This window comes from Cherax quadricarinatus, chromosome 23 (assembly GCF_038502225.1).
Source record: "Cherax quadricarinatus isolate ZL_2023a chromosome 23, ASM3850222v1, whole genome shotgun sequence".
Classification (NCBI taxonomy): Eukaryota; Metazoa; Arthropoda; class Malacostraca; order Decapoda; family Parastacidae; genus Cherax; species Cherax quadricarinatus.
Window position 1 is genome coordinate 18,702,101 of NC_091314.1, and position 22,925 is coordinate 18,725,025.

Genomic DNA, 22,925 nt, shown 5'->3' on the forward strand with positions numbered 1-22,925 from the left:
ATTACTACAACAAGAACCACCCACAATGACAACACTTTAATTTGTAACAACCACAACCCTCAACAACACTGATAACTTGCATCTTTCTCTTCCCCCTCTTCATGCTGTATAGTCCTTGTGGCTTAGCGCTTCTTTTTGATTATAATAATAATAATTCCCCCTCCTCAACACAATTCATACTGAATCATAACTACAGTATTATGTATAATAGGTGTTAATGTTTAAGAAAGTCGGTCTAATACTGCACTAGTAGCAAGGCCTTAATAATTCTTTTCTTCATATAAACTCACTATATAAACAATGTATCAAGGAGAGACAAATGTTTCCAAGGTAGGAACAAGACTTTGTTGATGCAAATTATACATTTCATCTGTAACATAAAACATTAGATGTGCTGAGTGCGTTACTCAATTTATACAATGTAATGCATTATTTGGAGTGTAATGTGGGTAGATAATGACTGATGCTGCGTGTGTCAGTGTGAAGGATTACGGATATATATATATATATATATATATATATATATATATATATATATATATATATATATATATATATATATATATATATATATATATATATATATATATATATATATACAGTCAGGGAGTCTCCTAGCTACGTTCACCGAGGAAAACAATACTACGATAGCAAAAATATATACGAGAATAATTTCTTGGGTTGTCATTCTGCTGGTTATGTACTATAGAGATTCGTGGAACATGGAAACAACAACACTCAATTGAAGTTATTGTTTTCAAGCTCATAGTATAGTAAGTCTTAATTTGTGAAGCTGGAGTCACCTAACACAGCGAGACGAAAGGCAGAGGTGAGGGAAGGGATGAAGATTGTGTCAAGGTGAACCAGCAAGGCTCTGCAGGAGTGAAGAGTTCTTAACATGCAACCGTACTTTGCAGCTATCCTATTGTGTATAAAAACTAAAGTGTGGAAACTCCTGCGGTGTGATGCTGCACTGTTCTGTATGACAATTATGGGAAAACCGGAAGTGTGATGATACTCTATTCTCTTTGACAGATGCATTATGGGAACACCTTAAGTGTGAGACTTCTCTGGTCTATACGATGGTTACATTATGGAAACAACCGCAGTATGTGGCTACTATATTCTTTATTCAGGTTAAATTATGTGGACAAAAGCTAATAACGTTTCCTTGTCATACTCCATCGTACAGGATGGGCCAGAAGCTGTGACACGACCCCTGCAACCACAACTAGATGAGTACATAAGGTAATAAAATCTGTCACCCTAGTTCCAAGACTTAGGATGATGAGGATTACCTCAAACATTAGGTTAGTGGGGAAGACGAGACAACTGGAGGTGCAATAACAGCAGCATATAGTCAAGTGTTGTAGAAGGCTGGACTCCTGCTCAGGAGCACCACACATAACCCACCCAACTAGAGCAGTAAAAATATTGAATTACATCAGCTATAATAGAATAAAATAAATATTTGAATGGGAACTTCATATTATATGTGCTATTCCAGGGTCTTACCATTCTTCACATATACTGCAACTACACGGAAATTAATGAAATATGAATAAATATTTTATCTCAGTCAACGTGAATGATTCGAAGCCACACTACTCACATTCAGCCAGGGCGAGTTGTTAGCAACACGGTGCCTTAGCCCTTACACCACCGATCATCATCGATACACATGGAAACTAACTCCAGAAAAAAAAAACAGATTAGCGAACATTCCTTATGATATATATAGTGGAAAGTAAAGGCATAGATAAATATGGCCAAATTAAAAAAAAGTTTATGCACATATTACAAGCTAAGTTGTTGTTATTCTGGTGCAGTAAGCTATATTGGTCAAATATACTCATTGTACAGTGTGTCGACCACAGTGGGTACGCAAGTGAACACACACATTACTTGAAAGTCTAATGAACAAGAACGTGCTCATTAATCTATATATAGAATACTATTGCACATGTCTTGTTGAAAAATCTTCGTTGTGTTGGACATTTCTATTATCTTGGGTGAGATATATCTGGAGTGACCCACAGCAAAATCGTTTGGTATTAAACTAGTGAACCTGTGCTTGGGGTCGAGTATTTGAACCTGATCCTGGATATTTCTGGTAATGAAGAAGGTTTGCATCTTCTGTCTATAACATTAATTAAAATCATCAACAAGTCTAGTGTTTTATTGTCCTCGTTATTTGTGTCCCGTGGCCTGGTGGCAAAAGCTCTCGCCTTACACAGTGAGGGGTCTGGGTTCGATTCCCGGCGAAAGGGTGGAAACGTCGGACGTGTTTCCTTACACTGGGTACCTGGGTGTTAGTCGACTGGTGTGGGTCGCATCCTGAGACAAAACTGATCTAATTTGCCCGAAATGCTCTGCATAACAAGCGGCTTTCTCTATAGTAGTATGTCATTGATGTCAACTAGGACTGTATACTTTATACATGTATTTGTAGTAAATGAAGATATATTATTATCATAAACGCAGTGAGTTAGCCTTAATCGCCAAGGGATTAATAAAACTTACGAACTTATGAGAGGATAGAGATCACTTTAATGAACATTCTTTAAATTCATGCTACAAAACTCAGATGTGCATTACAATTCTTATATGAGTGACACTAGATGGTACGCTTGGTACAGTTGTTACAACGACACCTCTACCAGACTCAGTAGTGTTTTTGCTCTTAGTATATGCCAACACCAACATATATTTGTTTTATTTATGGGGAAACACTAAAACAGTAGGGAAATAGGCAGTCAGATTCGATGCATGGAAAGGGAAGACAAGTACAATTGCATGGATCATGAGCCCCCTCACCGACATCAAGGTACCTCCCCTGAGGAATGAACAGATCAAAGACACCAACTTTGATGTCCCTGTATTGTATTAATAAAGCCTCTGGGTGGCGAAACGTTTGCAAATAAACATACTCAGATGCTTCACGTATGTCTAATTCATCAGTTATTTAAGTGTTTATCTTACAAATGGATATGAAAGGGCACTAATATTGGAAAAAATAATTAGCTGCAGATCTAGATGTAGAGTCCTGCTGTATGACCCTAGTAGGTTTAGCGCTTCCTTTTGGTTTTAATAATAGATATGGAGTCCACTTTAACAAGTGGAAGAGTTAAGTTATAAAAGACAGCGTCAGTGTTGAGTGTAACAATGTCTCTCTAAATAAATATAACACAAAAAGAATATTAAAAAGTCGAGTGTTTAATATAATAATCGACAAAACTATTATTTCTTTATCCTTCAGAACTGAGCAATTAAAAAGTTTCTGTAGCTGATGTGAATATTTAAATTACATAAAAAAATTGCCAGATCAAAACAAACTGAGATTAACAAACCAAGATTTGGAGGACAAGTTAATTATGGTATTAAGACAATAGTAATATAACAGATGACCTCTGACTCAACTAGACACTATTACAAAATAAATATTTCATGGATATGTAAAGTTCCCAGTAAAAGCGTGGGTTTAGCTCTTAGTTTTGAGTCGAATAATAATCCCAATAAAAACAGTTAGATTTATCAATGAGTTAGAGGATGTCATGACAAATGTGTGGGTTACATCATCAATGATATTTATGATACCTGTCACTGTTTTCACGAGAAAGAGACGTTTTAGTAAACTAAAACTTATAAAAACATATTTAAGGTAATCTGTGAGACAGGAAATATTATATTCTATGGTAATTTTGTTTACAGAAAATAACTTGTGAAAAGAGAGATGGAAAATGACATGAAAACATTGCCGATCTGAAGGCAAGATACAAAGTGTTTTAGTTACAGTGTGAAGGAAAAGTTCCTACAGATATACATTGTTGTTAACAGTACAAGTAGTGATGGTTGAGTCCTTGTACTTCCCAGATCACTTGGTGGTGTAACACCGTCACCTCCACCTTCCTCACCAACCTCTGGAACCTGCTGACGTGGAAATAAATCTTTTCTTGTCTATTCCCCTCAAGAGAGGTTCCTTGACGCTGGTGAGAGGCTCTTGATCTAGGGAAATGGATCTGTGCTCCGGTTCCTTGAATCGAGCTTGAATACTTTCCATCCCCCAACCACATTCCCTGTATAATCCTACGGGTTTAGCGCTCCTCGTGATTATAATTAATTATAATTCTCTTTTATTTAACGTCATGAGTAGACACTGTGTCCCTCCTTGCTTTACCCACCACGTCTCTAATAATAATCTTTATTTCTAAAAGTACATGTACAGTTAGGTCAATTTTGTCCCGGGATGCGATCCACACCAGTCGACCAACACCCAGCTACTTATTTTAGGGAAAGGTGAACATGGACAGTAGGTCTTAAGGAAACACGTCCTAATGTTTCCACCCGTACCAGGGATCGAACCACGAACCTCAATGTGAGCTGAGTACCTGGAGTTTACCTGGAGAGGGTTTCGGGGGTCAATGCCCCCGCGGCCCGGTCTGAGACCAGGCCTCATAGTGGATCAGGGTCTGATCAACCAGGCTGTTACTGCTGGCCGCACGCAAGCTGACGTACGAACCACAGCCCGGTTGGTCAGGTACTGACTTTAGGTGCCTGTCCAGTGCCTTCTTGAAGACAGCCAGGGGTCTATTGGTAATCCCCCTTATGTATGCTGGGAGGCAATTGAACAGTCTTGGGCCTCGGACACTTATTGTGTTGTCTCTCAGTGTACTCGTGGCGCCCCTGCTTTTCATCGGGGAAATGTTGCATCTCCTGCCGAGTCTTTTGCTTTCATATGGAGTAATTTTCGTGTGCAGGTTTGGTACCAATCCCTCCAAGACCATCCAAGTGTATATTATCATGTATCTCTCTCGCCTGCGTTCGAGGGAATACAGATCAAGGACCTTCAACCGTTCCCAGTAGTTTAAGTGCCTCATCGCACTCATGTGTGCCGTGAAAGTTCTTTGTACACTCTCCAGGTCTGCAATGTCGCCAGCCTTGAAGGAGGCTGTTAGTGTACAGCAATATTCCAGCCTAGAGAGCACAAGCGATTTGAAGAGAATCATCATGGGCTTGGCGTCCCTAGTTTTGAAGGTTCTCATTATCCATCCTATCATTTTCCTAGCGGATGAGGTAGATACATTGTTGTGGTCCTTGAAGGCGAGATTCTCTGACATTATCACTCCCAGGTCCTTCACATTACTTTTCCGCTCTATTGTATGGTTAGAATTTGTGGTATGCCCTGACACATTTTTAATTTCTTCAAGTTTTCCATATCTGAGTAGTTGAAATTTTTCCTCGTTGAACTTCATATTGTTTTGAGTGTCCCATTCGAAGATTTGGTTGATGTCCGCTTGGAGTCTCGTAGTGTCTTCGATGGAGGTCACTGCCATGGTGATCCGGGTGTCATTCGCAAAGGAAGACACGGAGTTATGGCTTACATCTCTGTCTATGTCATAAATGAGGATGAGGAATAGAATGGGAGCGAGTACTGTGCCTTGTGGAACAGAGCTTTTTACCACGGCTGCCTGGGACTTTACTCTGTTTGCTATTACTCTTTGTGTTCTATTTGTCAGGAAGTTGTAGATCCATCTACCATCGAGCAATCTACTGACTACGTTAGCAGTGGATAGTCTTTAATTTTCTCGTGGAATGTCTTTATATTTGGTTAATCTTCTACCCTAGGATGTGGTGCACATCAGTTATCTAACACCCAGTTACATGCTTGTGCCCCGTGACCTGGTGGCAAAAGCTCTCGCTTCACACAGTGAGCGTCCGGGTTTGATTCTCGGCAAAGGATTAGAAACATTGGGCGTGTTTCCTTACACCGGTTGTCTATGTTCACCCATCAGGAAAATGGGTACCTGGGCGTTAGTCGACTGATGTGGGTCGCATCCTGCGACAAAAAATGACCTAATTTGCCCGAAATGCTCTGCATAACCAGTGGCTTTCTGTATAGTAGTATGTCACTGATGTCAGCTAGGATTGTATACTTTGTACATGTACTTGTAGTACAGATATTATTATTATTATTATTATTATTAATGATGGGTGAACATGGGTAGCAGGCGTAAGGAAACACCTAGTTTCCACTCGTCCGGGGATTGAACTTCGGTCCCTCAGTATGTGAGCTGAAGCCGCTACAAATTTAGCCATGAGCACACTAAGGCAACAGTCAGCGAACTATATATATGCAGCTCTCGGTACATTATAACAAAAATGTTCAAAGATATTACCAGCAATGTAGATATGCTCTCTGGTTTAGCGCTCCTCGAGTAATAATTCTCTCTCTGTTGCACTATGAATTTGTTATCTTAATTGAAAGATTTATAACTAATGCTGTGTTTGAACTTTCTGTTACGTGTATATTGTAAAAAAAAAAAAAAGCTTTATTCTTACACGGTGGCCCGTGGCCTGGTAAGCAACGCTCTTGCTTCACACGCTGAGTGTCTGTGATTCGATCCCCGGCATGGGTAGAAACACTGGACATGTTTCCTTACTGGGTGTTAGTCGATTGTTGTTGGGTCGCATCCTGGGGGACAAGATTAAGGACTCCAATAGAAATAAGACAGACAGTCCTCGATGACACACTGCCTTTCTTGGGTTATCCTGGGTGGCTAACCCTCCGAGGTTAAAAGTCCGAGTAAAATTTTATCTTTTCTTACATATTTTTTACATTTACAGGTTTCCTCGCCCTTAATTACAAGGGTACCGAGGATCAACTTGCAAGGGTCGCTGGCAACCTCTGGGGCATATGTAATTTTTGTTTACAATGGTCTTGAGAATAAACATGGCATGGGCACAATAAGGTACATTATTTACAGTTTAACCTGGAAATATAAACACATATGCAGTATAATGTGATCCTTTATTGACAACGTTTCGCCCACACAGTGGGCTTTTTCAAGTCACAAACAGATCTACCTGGGTGGAAGGTAAGCGAGTATTTATAGTCAGGTTGAGAATGCTGGGTCAGGTGGAGAATGGAAAAAATGGTACAAAATACCGACACAATGGGAATATAAACACATATGCAGTATAATGTGATCCTTTATTGACAACGTTTCGCCCACACAGTGGTCGAGGTTGTGGAGGTAGATACCTGGAATGGGGTATTGGAAAAGATGCTGGAAACGTGTTTGGCAATGGAATTGGTGGATATTGGTCATCAAGGACATTACCAGTAACAGACAGGACAAGCTTCCATCCTCTGCAGGGGTAATGACTGTAATGACTGCAGCAAATTATACGTGGGAGAAACATCAAGAGACCTCCTAACACGTATTTCAGAACACCAATACACAAACAGGTCTGACGATCCATGGAATGCCTGTGTACAACACTGTAATTCACACAACCATTTAGTAAACTACAGAAACTCAAGACTTATCGCCAGAGAAGACAACACTCAATACCGAAGAATGCCGGAATCATCGCTTATCTCTATATCCATCAACTTCAACCAGAACAACGGCTTCTATAACATAGCTGAACCACTTGCTAAGAAACTTCTTCATCGCTATCCCACATAAGAACATAGGAATGGAGGAACACTGCAGAAGGTATACTCATATACTCAACCAGTCTCCCTTCCAAGCTTCCCAAGATTTTAGACTCTATAACCCCACTCGGTAGATCATCACATGCAGCATTCTCAACCTGACTATAAATACCCGTGTACCTTCCACCCAGGTAGATCTGTTTGACATGAAAAAGCCCACTGTGTGGGCGAAACGTTGCCAATAAAGGATTACAGTACACTGCATATGTGTTTATATTTCCATTGTGTCGGTATTTTATACCATTTATTTCCACAGTTTAACCTAGGACAACTCAATAGTCAAATAATGTAACTTACTTTGTAGACCCTGGTAGCTACGTTACCTAGGAGTCAGTCCACTTTAACAGGTCGCAGGTAAGGGAAACCCTTAGGACCCCATTGGAAATTAGCCCTAGTGGCTAACGCTCTCGCTTCACACGGCGAGGGCCTGGGTTCGATTCCCAGCCAGAGTAGAAACATTGGGCGTGTCTCTTTACACCTGTTGTCTATGTTCCCCATCAGTAAAATGGGTACCTGGGTGTTAGTCGACTGGTGTGGGTCGCATCCTGGGACACTGACCTAATTTGCCTGACATGCGGAGCATAACAAGGGGCTGTCTATATAGTAGTATGTCATTGTTGTCAGCTAGGACTGTATACCATGTACATCTTATGTACTTGTAGTAAATAAAGATATTATTATTATTATTATTATTATTATTATTATTATTATTATTATTATATTATTATAGTTGGTCCCCGCAATAAAGTTTTCTATTATAGTCAGAAACAGAAAATGTAACTGATTACTTTTTAGATCAGTATTATGCAAAGGTTTTGTTAGTTTTTATTTAGGCAGCCAATATAAATAATATTCATAAATATTTTTACAATTGTCAAGGGGGTGCAAAGATGATAGTATCACTTATATATGTATTATATTATATACACTTAATTTAGGATGACCCAATAAAGTTACACCATATAACTGGTTTACATTAAGGTTTATGTTAATACATATGGTTTTATACACAGATAGGTGTATATGCGGAATTTATTTTGATCCATATTTTAGAGATTAAAGTGGTCTTGACCAGTGGTGAATAAAGGAATTTATATAAGCCATTTATTCTACCCTTAATGTTGCTGACAATAAACACAGTTATAAATATTTAAGATATGTAAATGTTACTGTATATTAATAATAACAAAAAAGTCACTTCTCTTCAGGTATACACAAATGCAGTTACACAGATTATCATACATAGTAGCATATGTGTAGAGAACCTAGGATAACCCAAAAAAGTCAGAGTGACTTATTTCCATTGGGGTCCTTTAAATATGATCAAGAAATACATTCCAGTCTATTGTTACAGAATTAAAGGTGTTTGAGACTTGACTGCCTACTGTAAAGCCCTACAAAATGGTATTCGCTTTCCAAGGTATAATATTGGTTTTGTTTCGTAACCTTTACAGAGTTTGAAGCAAAATATTTTGGACATTGGTTGTTAACATCTGTGTATACATTGTTAACATTCAGCCGCTGTACTCTAACAGTTTAGAAAGATTTCTGCTTTCTGTAGTTCGTGATGGCTTACATGTTCTCTGGACCCTGGTGTGAATTATTATTATTATTATTATTATTATTATGTGAGCAAATTACCTGCAGGAGGTTTACAGGGTATTACCTGAATTATTTCCTGCAAATAATTTGGGCGAGGTAAGTGGGACTTGAGTCACAACAGGTCGCCGCCAGACTGTCACTTCATCAAAGCCCACTCAATACCACTCTCACAAAAAAGCTAGACCTGACATTAAATTAATAAGTCTTGTAACCGAGGTCAAAGTAGCAGAAATGTTCGATTTTTGCCGATGTTCAAGAGTAAACAAATGTTGTCAAAGTCCAATACGTGTCCAACTGGCCGGTCTGACATGCAGTCACGAATGGGCTGATTTACCAGAGTAGCTGGTTTTAATAGTGTAATTATAATTACACTAGTAAAACTAGCTACTCTGGTAAATTAAAGTTGTGGACTGTATATGATTAGGCTTGCTGGGTACACAAAAGAAATTCATATTACCACTTACCATTTAATTACTGTAGATAGATCACACCACAACACCTGCCTGACACCTAGACCTTACACTGGCCAGCTAGAGCTCTTAATGCAAGGACTAATGGCCCACTTCCCTGTGAGTGATGGTAGTATCCCTTATCTTCTGCCATCCACACGTAAATCTTGAGGTTCCGCAAATTTCCTGTCCCAATTCTTCAGCAGGGGACATTAACACGGGTTCCTAATTACAAATTCAGGCCGAAACCCCCCAATTTGGCTCGGAAGATGCCAGATTATTAGCAGAAATTTCCACGACAGCCAGTGCCTACAAATTACCAATGGCGTGTCTCCAATGTCACTTCCCTGGTTGTTCCTCATTCCCCCATTCAAAATTTCTCAGAGGTTCAAATCAGCATCACATTTTAATATACAATTATTATATAATTCAAATTTATACATACTGAATTTAGGAAAATTCAAAATTTTCCACACCAGGCAAAGGATGAATTTCGCCATCTGTTTGTGGATGATTATTGATCTGTCATCTGTTTTCCAGTTATTTGTTAGTTCATTGTGCCATGAAGAACAGAAATTATCTATAAAGCGTTGTACAAGAAATAGATATAGGGTCTTACACTCACTGTAAAACGCCCTGTTCACTATGTCTACAAAACAATTTTAACATGTTTTTTTTTTACTGTATTATTATCTATTAATTCACCTGACATGCATGGATTAAAGGATATTCCTAGAATGTTACAAGAAGTTATCGTTATGATGGGTTCATTGTTGTACATACAATATTTTAAAATTATCCATTCTCGTCAGTTTACATTTTAAGCCGAATAACAGCTTTAGTTTTGCCCAGATGCAGCAACACTTTGTCACATTGTCTTCACAACCTCAGTACTTTGGATCTTCACCGGTACTAAGAAAGTCGTCATCCGCATATAATAATAAAACATTTATATAGCACAGGAAGAGTAGAAGACCCTAGATATTCCCCTTGTAGAATTCCACATAATATCGGTAAGAGTTCAGATGTTGGATTCATGACTTTCAAAATTTATTTCTTCTTGTTTAGGCAAGACTTAAACCATTCTACAAGCCTATGCCTATAGCTTGTAGTTTATCACACAGTATGTCATGGTTACTGTGCCAAATGTCTTTTGTAGATCTAAAGTGACCATGCCTGTGTAATTCGCATTTAACATTTGGGTTCTCCTATAATTGTTTTAGGTTAAGTGAGGAGATATTCATTGAATGAGATCCCTTGAGATTTGATTGACATTTAAGATGTCATTATCAGTAAGATAATTTACTGCCTAATAATATACTGTTTTCTCGAGGAGTTTGGATATGACGCTAAGTATACTAACAAGCCTGTACCTGCTGATATCCCATCTACTATTTTTCTTGATAATGGGAGTGTGACTGGCTGAGCTGAATCCATCTGGCAAGGAATTAGAGGTGCTAGATGAGTTGGTTTTTTGAGTTACGGATGCTAACAGCTAGAATTACATTGGCCGTCACAAAACTACTTAGCTAAGATGTGCTTCTAGAAAGAGTCGGAGTCCTCTATTTTTCCATCCTTGTTGCCGAATTGTAAGGATTTTTCCACACAATTTATCCCAATTCTTTAGTGAGAAACGTGTCAGAAATTTCTAAATTGCGAACTGAGGCCAATATACACTAATTTGACCTCGATGACGCCTGCTTACAATGCACAAAATGTCAAAACCAGTGTTCCCAGATTATTCCATTATGGCATCTCCGTCTGTATCACTCTGTGCCCGCTGCACACCCTCCTTCACACAAAATTTCCCGAAGGGTCAAATCATACATATTTACACATGCTAAATTTAGTAGCTTTCAGATATGAATTACTCCAATACCAGTTGTGTACTGTACTCCACTTTGTATAAATAAAGTTGTTTTGTCTGATACACTCTCAACATATTGAATATCTTATTAACATTGAAGTGGTTTGCCATTACCCGGCAGAGTCGGCACAACGTACGTTAACCTGCACGGTAGATTTCAGTATATTGTCAGAGAGTAGCCCGACAGAGAATCATTGGAAACATTTTAAAATAAACATATAATATAGCTCATATATGGTGACTGTTTTTTTTCCCAAATCTATCATTCTATAATAGATTTTGGAGGTAGAAATTTTCAGATAACAAAATGGTGGGGGGGGGGGGATGCTTCGAATATTGTTTTCCAAAATATTTTTGATAATATTAGGTGTCGCAGGCACGCTTACTTGGTGTGTCATTTCATGGGGACATATTGTTGTATAGGTCGCTATATATATGTATGCTATACATGTGCACAGGAACGACGAGGTGAAGCTGTGTGACCACCGAAGAGTTTGCCTGAACAGATTGAATGTAACAGTCATGTTTGACTTCTTGGCTGCTTAATTGTATTTAAAGCCTATCAACTACACAAAGAGTCATCAGGGTTGTATGTAACCTGGTCACCATCAGTCAAGGACACTTTAGTCCCTAATATATGTATTAAAGTAAATACTTAATGAATATATACTACGATGTAAAAAGATCACAGTAAACAGGTGATATCACAATATGCAAAATAACAAGTGAAGAAATTGTGAAATTCCATGAGATTTCGTGATTTCTCACATTATCAAGGAACAGTAAAACATAATACAAGAACAGAAGACTTATAAGGCTGATATTTCACCTCACTTATATACACACGTTTACGGGTACATGTATCATGGCTCTCAGTGCACACACAAGAGAGAACTACTCATCAGCATATATACCAAGTGTCTCACTGGGATGCAAGGCTAAGTTTTATAAGCCCTGAATGACCTAAGAAGAATACAATTGTTCCATCATTCTGCACTGAAATGTCAGTGTCTTGAAGTGTTGTTTTGTAGTGATAGGCATTGTGTTCACGTGTCTGGCACAGCTGTTAAGTGGAGGACAGGGATGTGCACTAGTGATGCTGTTACGTGCACCAGTGATGCTGTGTTGTGTGCACTAGTGATGCTGTTACGTGCACCAGTGATGCTGTGTTGTGTGCACTAGTGATACTGTTATGTGCACCAGTGATGCTGTGTTGTGTACACCATTAATGCTGTGTTGTGTACGCCAGTGATGTTGCGGTTTGTGCACCAGTGATGCTGTGTTGTGCGCAGCAGTAATGCTGTGTTGTGCGCACCATTGATGCTGTGTTGTGTGCACAAGTGATGCTGTGTTGTGCGCACCAGTGATGCTATGTTGTGTGCACCAGTGATGCTGTGTTGTGCGCACCAGTGATGCTGTGTTGTGTGCACCAGTGATGTGTTGTGCACACCAGTGATGCTGTGTTGTGTGCACCAGTGATTCTGTGTTGTGTGCACCAGTGATGCTGTGTTTTGTGCACCAGTGATGTGTTGCGTGCACTATTGATATATACACCAGTAATGTATAACTACATTCCATTTCATTCTTCATTGAACTAAAGCTAGTGTAGAATGTAATATTAAGGAATGTGTGTACCATAGCGATTTCTTTTAATTGTGAGTTTAGCGTTGTAGTCACATGCTAGCTGTGAATTCTGCCAGCATGTAATACCCACGTGAAGAATGATTATTAGTTATAATATATTTCACTGGATCATAAAGCTTACAGAGAAGTTGTAAAAACCGAGAGTAAGTTATTAATAAGTGTGTATGTTGGAGAACAGAGGGAAGGCGATCGTCAGTTGTTTCCCCGCGAGGATTGTGGGTAACGTGAGATCGCACTCAGAGTTTCACCTCAGCCAGCCTCAGTTCACCTGTAGAGTCTGTGGAGTGTGGATGCGCTGCACGCTGCCGCGGCCTGGATCTATCCATTATGTTGTTCTTAATTAGATAGTATATTTTTAATGTGCTCATACGTAGAAAAAGTGTTGCTGCGTTCAATGAGCAATCAAAATGTCACTAGAACCGCTTTGTACCCGTTGAATTTCGAAAAAAAATTGACCCCAAATCAGCTAGGTTGGTAATGTGCATACTTGCCATCAGGGGACCAGTGGTGGGTTTCTTCTTTATCGTCCTTCGTTGTACAAGACAACACGGGAAAATGGATCTCAGGAGTCGAGCGAGGATCATTTTGTGTCTGTGCGTCGTGTCTACCTTGATCACGCAGGTGAGTTGACTACTACAGGAGTGTCCCGGCTCAACTTCAAGTTTGCTTCTTGACTGTAGAAAGTTTGCAGCAGCCTGGACCCACCTGTTGGTTCTGGCGCTGCTTAATTAATACAGTCATGCTCTTTACCTGCTCTCTGCTGCTTTCTACAATGATCGTTGTATGGAACATGATATAGTATAGAATGATGTGTGTTGTATGTTTTGTTTCCAGCCTATAAGGGGGCGAGATGTGTACTATAATTTATAAATCTGTTATTGAATAACGAGTGCTGTAGGGAACACGATATATTCTTGATATATGTATACTGTTTCTAACAATGTGTATACTGCAATATTCAACTAAATATAAAGGCAATTCACACATTGAAAGAGAAGAACAATTTTTTGAGTATTCACATTGACATCAAACTTAAATTTAACAAACATGTCCACGACATATCGAAGAGCTTCCAAAACTGGAAATTCTTTCCAGAAACACTCTACCGCAGTCAACACTACTTTGTTCGACTTTAGCGCTTACCTTGATTATATTAATTATAATAATACATTGTGCTATTTAATCTACCCATGCCTCACTTATGGTGTATATTCATGAGGACCTGTAGCATCAACTCACCTAAAAACCAATCATAACGCAGTTAACATCTGCCATTAGTATAATCACTGATTCCAGACGTCAGTCCTTTCTCAATTATTCAAATATTGGAACCTACATAAAAAGTATTGACATACTACTGTGAAAATTACATGTACGGAACACTGAATGCAAATATTAACATTAAGTTTAAACATTTTTTGAAGGCCCGCAACAAGACACAGACAAGACACTAGAGTAAATACCTCTTCCTCCTAAGCATCAGTTGTAATTCTGACTGTTTCTCAACAGATTTATCACAAAGAATTTTTAGCATTCCTTCTTAACATCAAATTTCATATTTAACTTTGGTTAGCTGATATTTTTGTCTAGTAATCAAAATAAACCAATTATGATCTTCCGAAGGCCAATAACTGAGATTATAATACAGGAGGAAAAAAAAGGACGTGGGTAACTAGAAACAAGGACCGACCAAGAGCCAACCGTCTTTTGTTTTTTCTGTCAAAATACAGTTTCATTTATTGCCCTTTCAGATATAAGTAGTTAATTTAGTTGCAAGATAAGTCTAATCCAAGTAAGGTTAACATAACCCTAAATAATGTAATAGAGGAATTTGATTTAAAATTGTATGTGAGAAAACTGACTTCATAAGCAGTCAGAATTTCAGCTGACTGCTTATGAACCAGATGTCTGGTTGATATTCCAAGTGTATAACTTACCGTGTGTAAACTCTCCGTGTAAATCAAAGGATCAAATAATTGGAACCTACGTGAAGAATAAAAACTGCTTTATCTCCAAATTGCTTCAAAATCAATATAAAAAATATCTTGGTGTATATTGTATGAATGTCTTAGAATGTCATACAATATGAAGTCAAACGATAGAATGATGCGTAGAATAATATGTTATAGAATTTAGCACTGTAGTATATTGTATTCATCAAAATGTATTTTAAAATTATTTATGTTGTGTGGAACAAGATATATTCTAGGATAATTTGTATGTTACATGGAACACGGTGTAAATGCAGGTAAATGCGAAGAGCAGAGCAAATATCTTAGTACCGGGATATATTCACTGTGACCTTTTAAATGTAATTCTGCTGTCCGTATAACCTTTTACTGACCTGCATCAACTTGCACTTTTAACGTTTTCTAGGAGAATGAATGTTGCACATAGAAAGCTACTGCCTTTACATGCGAGTTTGGGAAACAGGAATTATATAATTGATAACTTTTTCTAAGTCATTCCCATCATGGGATGACTTGAAGAATATCCACTTTCCGAGGAAAACAAATATAGTTATGCAAATTCTTTAATAGATAAGGTAAAGTAAGCTATTTTATGTTACGTAAATTTTAAGGAAGCTTAGGTTAGGGTGCTATGTGGGTTTGGTGTAAAACATAAAAAAGAACCTGTATTTGACTTTTTCTTCGGGTAAAAAAAAAGATTCTTTAGGTGATTCCATACTTGACAATACTGGTTGCTTTCCACTTGGTCTCGCGTTTCATTGACTATCATGTATACTAGAGAATCTTGTTTGAACCTCACATTAAGAAGTCCAAAAATTGTCATTTAACGCTCAAAACTATAAACCCACCGTAGCTTGAAGACCGGCAGACCAGCAGAAGGCCTTGGCTATACGACTGAAAGCCCTAGTTTGCCGGTTATCATATATACATCATATACCAGAGACAATCGTTCCGTTCCTGACGAATATAATACCACCACCACCACCACCTCTATGACTATATGCACAAACAGATTCACATGTGGTCTTTAATTATTAAAAGGATGAATCGGTAAACCAGCAGAACGTTTCTGACCAAGTGCTTCAGATAGCAAGTCGTCATATAAGATCCATGTCAAGAAACGTGTCCTGTTTCCTGACGAATAAAATACCATCAGCGTGTGTAGCGTCTTTTGGAAGTATGAATCTTCGTATTGTGATGTATAAAAGTTATTTATGCGCTTTAATTATAATTGTCAGAAGATACTTTTAATGAATAGTCTTATGAATGATGATTTATATTTAAAATGCAGCTCATGTTATTTATTGTTTACATTACTGCTTTTGTTATTATACATTTGTTTAAATTTGTCTTGATTTACTGTTTTTGTTCCTCTACCTTGTTAGTGTATTACATTATGTGCCAAAATCTTTATCACATGCAAAAATAAAAGTACAAATTATATGAACGTAAAATAACTGAGCTGTGGAACCAGTTCATCACAATTAACCTGTCTTTATTAACTTAAATGGATGAGAAAGTATCGATACTTGTCAATATCCAGTTAAAAAACTTTTCTTCAGTCCACAATTGTTGAAAAACTGTCAAGGTTTATTATACTTTTTTAATAACGTGAGACAACACAGTTGTATTGTTTGGGAAAATCTCTGCTTCGTTGGTGTTCATGTATTGACGTTCCTTTCTACTTAATTATAACACTTTTATTATTCTTCAGCATCATTTGTACTTTTACATGCCGTCAAGTTTCCCCGACTTAGCAGAGAGAAACTTCATTAAGTGGTGTATGCTTATGACGTCCAGATGTGTAAGATGTTTCCAGGTGACACTTAGAAAGTTATACCATTTTACTGCAGTGATTTTTTTATGAAAAAAAATATTGTTCTTAACACACATATCTGCTGCAATAAGCATAATAAATATATATTATTTATCTGACTTAAGAAATCGTAATGACACGATTGCAAATAAACCATACCCCCGGCCGGGATTGAACCCGCGGGTTCAATCCCGGCCGGGGGTATGGTTTATATTATTTATCATAAGTAAATTATAAATTTATTATTAAAGGGGACAAATAGCCCTCACATAGAAGAAAGAAGCTTATGATGACGTTTAGATCCGACTTGGACCATTAATTAGTCACACTAACACACGACTTGTTATTTTCTCCTCTTCTCCCTACTTCTGCTTCCCTATATTTTCTTTGTCTTCTTTTCTTCTGCCTAGATGTGTTCTGTTCTTCAGTTTCCCCTCCCCTGTGTTTTTGGTCCCACCCTCGTGGGCCATTAGTTGTCCTACATTGCTCCTATTTCTTGTCCTTAGACTTACTTCACTTCTGCTGCTGCTGCTACTACTACTACTACTACTACTACTACTACTACTACTACTACTACTACTACTACTACTACTACTACTACTTATACTACTACTACTACTACTACTACCACCATTACTAATTCTACTTCCACTACCGGCATTACCTCTACCACTTCTCCACTTCCTTCTTCCTCTCTTTGTCCTGTCCCTGCCCTTTCCTGTATATACTGGCTCCCTCATCTTCATGTGTTAGTGTTATTAGTCAATGGTCCAAGTCGGACCGAAACCTTGTCACAGCCTTCTTTCTCCTATGTCCGGATTATTTGTACATTGTTCTAGTCATGGTATTGTGCCTTTTTGTTCATTAAAGGGGAAAACAAATAATTGGTGCCCTAATCTTGTCCTTGGGTAGCGAGTACAACATCCAGTTCGGCTGGATGCGCTACTTTTAGGGATTGTATGGTTCTGTGGATTAAGGCGTCATGAGTTTTCGCCCACCGTGAGGCAGGCCAAAGCAGCATGGGTTCGAGTCCTTGGCTAGTTGCAGTGTTGCTATTGATCAATACCACTCGTTCGTGGGCACAATAATATAAAATACTGCTCGTTGTACTAGTACACCAAACAGAGACTAGAATAAAATTAGCCTAGAGTCATCCACACCATCGTATGTCCTTGGGTAGCGAGTACAACATCCAGTTCCGCTGGATGCGCTACTTTTAGGGATTGTATGGTTCTGTGGATTAAGGCGTCATGAGTTTTCGCCCACCGTGAGGCAGGCCAAAGCAGCATGGGTTCGAGTCCTTGGCTAGTGCAGTGTTGTTAATGATATATATATATACTATATATATATATATATATATATATATATATATATATATATATATATATATATATATATATATAGAGAGAGAGAGAGAGAGAGAGAGAGAGAGAGAGAGAGAGAGAGAGAGTTATAACTATTATACTGATTTTTACATTTAAATTTACTTATTCTTCATTAATTACAAAATCTATCCTATCCTTTGGTACAAATTACCAGATTCATTCAATGCAATCAGCATATTTAAACTATTTGTACCCTGAAGCAAAATGCCATCCGCATATTGTATATGGCTGGAAATGTTATGTAATTTTCGGATGGCAGACGGTTCGTTAAAATATTTAATATTTTAAAAGTCAATACTCCTTGCGGTGGGTCTAGTTCTGAAGATTTTATATCTGACAGGCAAACTTTAAACGATTCTCTGGTAACTTCTCTTTTACTATTACCTATTTTTTTAACTCTACGTATTCACCTTTACTATTTTTCTGTAGTAAGGTGGATATCTGTATATACCTTCCTAGGTATACCTTTACCTTTTGTTTTTATTTTTTTGTTTTTAGCTACTGGAGGAGAGGCAAACTCATGGTGTTCCGTCTTCAGTGTTTCTGCTCGAGGGCACAATACTTATAGATTACCTGTAGATGATTCTCAATCTTAACCGTTGCGGCCCGTTCCTAGCCTCATCAATCAGGCTGTTGGTACTGACCTTACGCAGTCCTCTGTGGGCCCCACAGCCCGGCTGATCAGGAATCATTTTAATGAATATTTCACGTTCCTTCTTGTATACAGCTAGGGGTCTTGAAGCATTTAAGAACATAAGAAAGAACACTGCAACATGCCTACTGACCCATGCGAAGCAGGTCCGTGCCACCCCCCGGCCTAGAACAATGACCACCTAGTCAGGTCACTTCCACTTAAGGAAGGAGCACGGCACCAGACCTGGTAGCACAAGCTAGTCAGGTCCAACTCACACCCACCCACACCCACTCATGTATTTATCCAAGCTATTTTTAAAACTACACAAGGTCTTAGCTTCTATGACGGTACTCGGGAGTTTGTTCCACTCATCCACAACTCTATTACCAAACCAATGCTTTCCTATGTCCTTCATGAATCTGAATTTTTCCAATTTGAAACCATTGCTACGAGTCCTGTCTTGGCTGGATATTTTCAGCACACTATTTACTTCCCCTTTATTAATTCCTGTTTTCCATATATACACCTCAGTCATATCCTCCCTAATGCTACGCCTTTCTAGTGCAGATTCAGGGCCCTCAGTCTATCCTCATAGGGAAGATATCTGATACATGGTGGCCCGGTGGCCTGGTGGCTAAAGCTCCCGCTTCACACACGGAGGGCCCGGGTTCGATTCCCGGCGGGTGGAAATATTTCGACACGTTTCCTTACACCTGTGGTCCTGTTCACCTAGCAGCAAATAGGTACCTGGGTGTTAGTCGACTGGTGTGGGTCGCATCCTGGGGGACAAGATTAAGGACCCCAATGGAAATAAGTTAGACAGTCCTCGATGACGCACTGACTTTCTTGGGTTATCCTGGGTGGCTAATCCTCCGGGGTTAAAAATCCGAACGAAATCTTATCTTATCTTATCTAACTTTGTCATCCTCCTCTGTACGTATTCCAGTGCATTTATGTCCATTCTGTAATATGGTGACCAGAACTGTGCAGCATAATCTAAATGAGGCTTAGCCAAGGATATATAGAGTTGAAGAACAGCCTGAGGACTTTTATTATTTATACTTCTTGAAATGAAGCCAAGGATTCTGTTAGCTTTATTGCGAACACTTATGCACTGTTGTCTTGGTTTCAGATTACTGCTAACCAGAACTCCCAAATCCTTTTCGCAATCAGTAGTATTAAGATCTACACTATTCAGTTTGTAAGTGGCATGGTTATTGTCCTGTCCAACATTGAGCACTTTGCATTTGTCTATACTAAACTGCATCTGCCACTTCTCCGACCACTGCATCAGTCTATTCAAATCATCCTGGAGTGCACTAATGTCCTGAATAGAATGAATTGGACGGCCTATTTTGGTGTCATCAGCAAATTTGCTTATGTCGTTATTTATTCCCTCATCTATATCGTTTATGTAAATTGTGAACAACAAGGGGCCCAACACTGACCCCTGTGGAACACCGCTTGTGACGTGCCCCCATTCTGATTTCTCTCCATTTATGCAAACTCTTTGCTGCCTATTTGTCAACCACGCCTCTACCCAGGAAAAAATTTCTCCTATTCCGTGTGCTTTATGTTTCCTCAAAAGTCTCTGATGTGGAACTCTATCGAAAGCCTTACTGAAGTCCATATACACAATATCATATTCATTACCATGATCTACCTCAAACACCTTAGCGACAAAAGTTAGTAAATTCGTAAGACAGGAACGCCCCTTAGTAAAACCGTGTTGAGATTCATTTTTCAGTTTATGTCTATCAAAATGGCTACGAATTGTCTCGGCAATTATTGGTTCCATAAATTTGCCCACTATGGAGGTATGGCTTATTGGTCTATAGTTCGAAGCTGAGGGCCTGTCAACTGCCTTGTAAATATGTATAACATTTGCCATTTTCCACTTATTAGGCACTATGCCAGTTTGTAGTGATATGTTGAAAAGATTAGCCAAAAGTTTGCAAAGTTCCTCTTTACATTTGTTAAGTTTTAATTTCTCTGTTTGTCTGAGGACCATGTCACTAGTTACTGCAATCGTGCATAGTTTACTATCGTCCTGTTCTACATAATTTATTATTTCTGGAATTTCGCTAGTATCTTCCTGAGTAAAAACTGAGAGGAAGTAAGAATTGAAAATTTCACACATATCCCTATCACTGTCAGTGATCTGACCTGAGCTACTCTTAAGTGGGCCTATCTTGTCTCTAATCTTACTTCTGTATACCTGAAAGAACCCTTTTGGGTTAGTCTTCGAATCCCTTGCGACCTTAGCCTCATAATCCCTCTTTGCTTTTCTTATTCCTTTTGGTTCCTTCATCCTCATGGAGTTATCTCCCCTCTGCTTTCCATTGGGGGATATTTTACACTATCTGTCGAACCTCTTGCTTTCTTAAAGGTTGGTCTCTAATACCATGATTGGTAGCCAGATTTTTAAGACAGTACAGTTGCAATCTGGAGTATTGCAATGTGTACTGTAAACTAGACCGGCATTCCTTTAATAATGTAAAGGCAAGAATGTGATGATCTTGCTTAGCCTGCTTAGTAAAACTCGGGGTGTAAAAGTATGTGAATCCAAGTAGCAGTGTTATGTCATCTCAGATGCACGTAGTTTTACCTGTGGTCGCCACGCCCTGCCCACTGGTGTTCTTGATCAATCACCTACAGCTTTTACCTTTCTACTGCATGCTCTCGCGTTAAGTCAGTGATTCGGTGTGCATGTATGTGCAAGATTTATTTTTAGTAGCAATTCTGACTCATTTTTCTTTACATTTATGAGTTCTGTTGAGTTTGGTGAATTTTCAGCAAATAACCCTTTCTGCTACATTAAAATTTGTGGATTTTGTATATTGTACTACATCATTTGAGACTGATGATAACTAGTTATTTGTTGAAGGTAATTTTTGAATATTTACTGGTGTAATTGTTTATATAATAAAACCCTGTGATGAAGACGTGGTAAAAAGCAATTTCTAGCATGTACTGCTATAGACTATGGTGTCTTCTAACAGATACGACTGTGGTGGCTGTTGGCTTCATGACAGGCCATGGCAGAGCCAACAGTTGCTGACTTACTGTCAGCCTCAGTAGTCTGCGTCGTGGTGGCTAATCTCAGGAGTCTTTGTATAAACCACAAACTACTGGTTAAGTCTATTAAACTCACCTAGGTGCGACAAACTGGCAATCTCTGTCAGGGAGACCAACGCGCAGCCACCACTTGTCACTTCATTTTAGTGACCTGCATGACAAAATACCCTCCCGTTCCTAGTGTCAACTTGATTGCCCAGGTGATGTATGACCCATACTGGTTTAAGCATTGTAAAAACTAGTCGAGTCAAGAATTGTTAAGTGTTTTGTTCATTGTGAAGTGACCTTGTATATGGCCTGGGGAGCTTATTACATTCTGCATCTTCTGATGCCGAATGTCTCCCACGGGTTTAGTGCTCTTCATCTTCATAAACATCCTGGTTTAGTGCTCTTCATAAACATCCTCATGATAGGTCTGTGCATTGTTATTATTTGCGGCGAAGCACTGAACCAGCAGTGGTCATAAGCACCTGAGGAACTGGAGGTAATTCAGCTTGAATCAGAGAAAGGAAGAGTAGCTACATTATCATTACTGTATCCAGTGACTTGGATCAAAAGCTCTACGCCGGAATAAGGGGACGATAAGTAGTAGGTTGGTAGACATGTCCAGTGAAAGTATTACCATTCTCTCAAGTGAGTGAAGAACAAACCTGTTCACGAATTGTTTTCACCCTGGCTGGCAAGAACACGTAAGATGACAGATAAATCCTGCAAATTTTTACTTACATTCAGTAGTTTACATACTTTAGTTTTATTGTATATTTCGAAGCAGCTTATTCTTGCAATAGTTTCCAGTTTTGGAGTTACTGTGTGATACTGGGCCACGGAAGCGATGGTCCTTGAAACCATTAGCAGTTAGAATACATTAAAATAATAATAATAATAATAATTTAGCCTTTCACAACTACCCTACAATTTGGACGATGTTATGATCTGCCCAGGATCATTATATATCAATTTTTAAGTGCAACCTGCAACT

At 38.7% G+C, this 22,925-nt stretch overlaps 1 protein-coding gene across 2 annotated transcripts in view; it reads left to right on the forward strand.

Moving 5' to 3' along the window:
* Positions 1 to 13,387: 13,387 nt before the first annotated feature.
* LOC128685746 (tyrosine-protein phosphatase 10D-like) overlaps positions 13,388 to 22,925 on the forward strand; it is a 506,322-nt gene continuing 496,784 nt past the window's right edge. Inside the window, exon 1 of one of the 2 annotated variants that reach the window (XM_070087994.1) lies at positions 13,388 to 13,684. In XM_070087994.1, coding sequence (XP_069944095.1) covers positions 13,541 to 13,684 — 144 coding nt within the window. In that variant the 5' untranslated portion in view covers positions 13,388 to 13,540. The remainder of the gene's footprint in view (positions 13,685 to 22,925) is intronic. The other variant, XM_053772367.2, reaches the window with a different exon arrangement.